Below are 2,848 nucleotides of genomic sequence, written 5' to 3'. Positions count from 1 at the left end.
ATAATATAATATAACGCGCGTTATATTATGTCGCAGACGACGATCGCGGAGTGCCTCACGTACCTGGACAATGGCGTCGTCTACGTGGGCTCGCGTCTCGGCGACTCGCAGCTCGTGCGTCTCAACGTTGAGGCGAACGCTCGCCGCTCGTACGTCGACGTCATGGAGACGTTCACGAACCTCGGTCCGATCCTCGACATGTGCGTCGTTGACCTTGAGCGCCAGGGTCAAGGCCAGGTGAGGTCAATGTCAATGTCAGTTGGGGTCAGTCAAGGTCCCCTCTTGTGTGAGTGAGAGAGAGTGAGAGAGAGGCAGCGTGCCTTCCTTATACGCACCCGAGCACGTCACCAGCTGTGTGGGAGAGAGATAGAGAGAGTCATACGTAACGGCATCGGCATCCACGAGCATGCCAGCATTGACCTTCCCGGCATCAAGGGCGTCTGGCCGTTGCGTGGCGCCTCACAGAGCGCTGTCGACACCATGCTGGTGCTCTCATTTGTTGGACAGACGAGGCAAGTGACTATAATAAATAATATATAATTAAAAATATTATAATTATAATATAAAATTCATAATAAATTAATAAAATTATAATTATAATATAAAATTCATAATAAATTAATAAAATAATAAAATAATAATTATAATATAAAATTAATAAAATAATAATTACAAATAATAATATTGAATAATAATAATAATAATAATAATGATGATGATGTGTGTTCGATGCAGAGTGCTCATGTTGAGTGGCGAGGAGGTTGAGGAGACGGAGTTGCCAGGATTCGAGAGTTGCCAACAGACGTTCTATTGCGGCAACGTCTGCGACAACCAGATCATCCAGGTACGCGTCGCCTCCCGTCGCCGTGGTTACCGCACCGCGGTCCTTTTGTCGTAGCATTCGTTTGTTTGCGTGAAGATTTGAAACGAAAGATTTCGTATTTTTAACAGGAATTTTTGTATTAATTGTAATAAATATTTAATATAATAAAAATAATGTGAATAAAGATGGTAATGATGATGATAATAATAATATTAATAATAATGTCTACTGCTGTCTCCTCCCCCCCATGTGGCCAGAAAGATTTTGATTGTGTTCTTTGTACTTGTCGTCAGAAAAAACTGGAAAAGCTCTAAATTCCCTAGTCTATTTTCACGAAATAAATCTTTTCATTTTGAAATATTTTGTGGCGACCCAAATGATGAATTTAGAACTATACGTAATTGTAATTAATCTCCTCGTTTGTTTCTCGTTAAGATCACGGCCGCTTCCGTGCGTCTCGTTAGCTGCGAGACGAAGGCGCTCGTTAGTGAATGGCGCCACCCAGCGACGAAAAACATAAGCGTTGCGACGTGTAACAGTTGCCAGGTGATGTGTGCGGTCGGCAGCGAACTCTATTACCTGGAGATCTATCCTAACGAGCTAAAGCAGATCAGGTGAGAGAGACGGCGGCGACACCTAGTGTCGGGTAATTGAATTTTTCGCGAGGAGAACGACGCAACAGCGCATGATTTCAAAGATTCTGTCGAGTTCGCTTTCAATATTGTGTTTTTCTCTGATAAGTCTGATAAGCAATGTTGTTCGTCTGGATTTGACATGGAGAGAGGTGAGGATGAGAGCGATCTTAGGACGTGGAATCGCTTCTGTCACGGTTTTAACTGAAATATTTTAGTTCTAAAAACCGAAATAGTTTAGCGGTTCAGATGAGAAAAGCACTGGGGTGTGAGGATCGCGTCTACATGGATTGTGATGTTCGTATTATTTCTTCAGAATGTAACGTAAGCATCCCGTAATGTCAGCACGTGTGTCGTGACGTAAATCACACGTTTTTACATCGGCGTTAAGCGCCTAATTACCGCCCTAATTAACCTATGATAACGACCTGCGACGACCCGAGCATTCGCGGTCGCGAGCGTCTGTGCGTGACGCGGGTGTCGTCGTTGCCACGGTTACAGCATGACGACGATGGAGCATGAGGTGGCGTGCTTGGACGCGACTCCGCTCGGCAGCGAGGGAGAGCGCGCGCAACGCTGTGCCGTCGGTCTGTGGACGGACATCTCCGCTCGCGTGCTCAAGCTGCCCGGCTTCGACCCCCTCCACGTCGAGATGCTGGGAGGAGGTACGCCGAGGGGGAGAGGGGAGGGAGGAGGGTGGGAAGGGTAAGGGGAGGGAGGAGGAGGAGGAGGTTGGGGCAAGAAGCGCTGGGGAGGTGGTGAGAGGGTAGTGGCGAGAGTGGTTTGCACGATTAATAATTAAACTCGTTTACTAAATTGCGCTCATTCTCTCAAGTGCACTCGTAAGTTACATTGCGGTCGCCGGCTACATTGCGCTCATTGTTGCATTGCAGAGATCATCCCTCGCAGCATCCTCATGACAACGTTTGAAGGCATCAACTACCTGCTGGTTGCCCTCGGCGACGGATCCGTCTTCTACTTCAACCTCGCTGCCGACACCGGGTGAGCGAGCACGTTCACTTGTTTCCCGCTCTCGTTCTGCGCGCGCTGTCCGTTCGTCTGTTCCGTGTCGAACATTAGATTGTTGAGGCTTGATGTAGAAGTGTGGGAGGGAGGGAGCGGTCAGAATCAGAATCAGGGTTAGGGTTTCTGTTCTCATTCATTCGTCGTTGTCTCACCGGTATGATTTATTCTGAGACTAGATTAGGTTTAGAGTTAGTATCAAGATAAGATAAAAGATAAAGAATGGAATAAGGTTAAGGTAGCGTTAGGGTTAAAATGTCACCAAGCTAACATTCTGTCATCGTTACCATTTCTGCCATCACCATCGTCGTTGTCACCATTGTTTTCATCGTTATCACCACTGTTACCACCATCATCGTCACCGCTGCTG

The 2,848-nt window shown here is 46.7% G+C and overlaps 1 protein-coding gene across 1 annotated transcript in view; it reads left to right on the top strand.

The window, feature by feature from the left end:
* Positions 1–2,848, top strand: part of LOC106818378 (DNA damage-binding protein 1-like) — a 22,686-nt gene that overhangs the window by 11,882 nt on the left and 7,956 nt on the right. Inside the window, exons 11-17 of the mRNA XM_014823093.1 lie at positions 37–274; positions 371–512; positions 736–844; positions 1,259–1,437; positions 1,957–2,120; positions 2,349–2,457; positions 2,658–2,662. Coding sequence (XP_014678579.1) covers positions 37–274; positions 371–512; positions 736–844; positions 1,259–1,437; positions 1,957–2,120; positions 2,349–2,457; positions 2,658–2,662 — 946 coding nt within the window. The remainder of the gene's footprint in view (positions 1–36; positions 275–370; positions 513–735; positions 845–1,258; positions 1,438–1,956; positions 2,121–2,348; positions 2,458–2,657; positions 2,663–2,848) is intronic.

This window comes from Priapulus caudatus, unplaced genomic scaffold (assembly GCF_000485595.1).
Source record: "Priapulus caudatus unplaced genomic scaffold, Priapulus_caudatus-5.0.1 Scaffold2194, whole genome shotgun sequence".
In the NCBI taxonomy this organism is placed as follows: domain Eukaryota; kingdom Metazoa; phylum Priapulida; class Priapulimorpha; order Priapulimorphida; family Priapulidae; genus Priapulus; species Priapulus caudatus.
The sequence above is the reverse complement of the archived record's forward strand: the minus strand, read 5'-3'. Positions and strand labels throughout refer to the sequence as shown.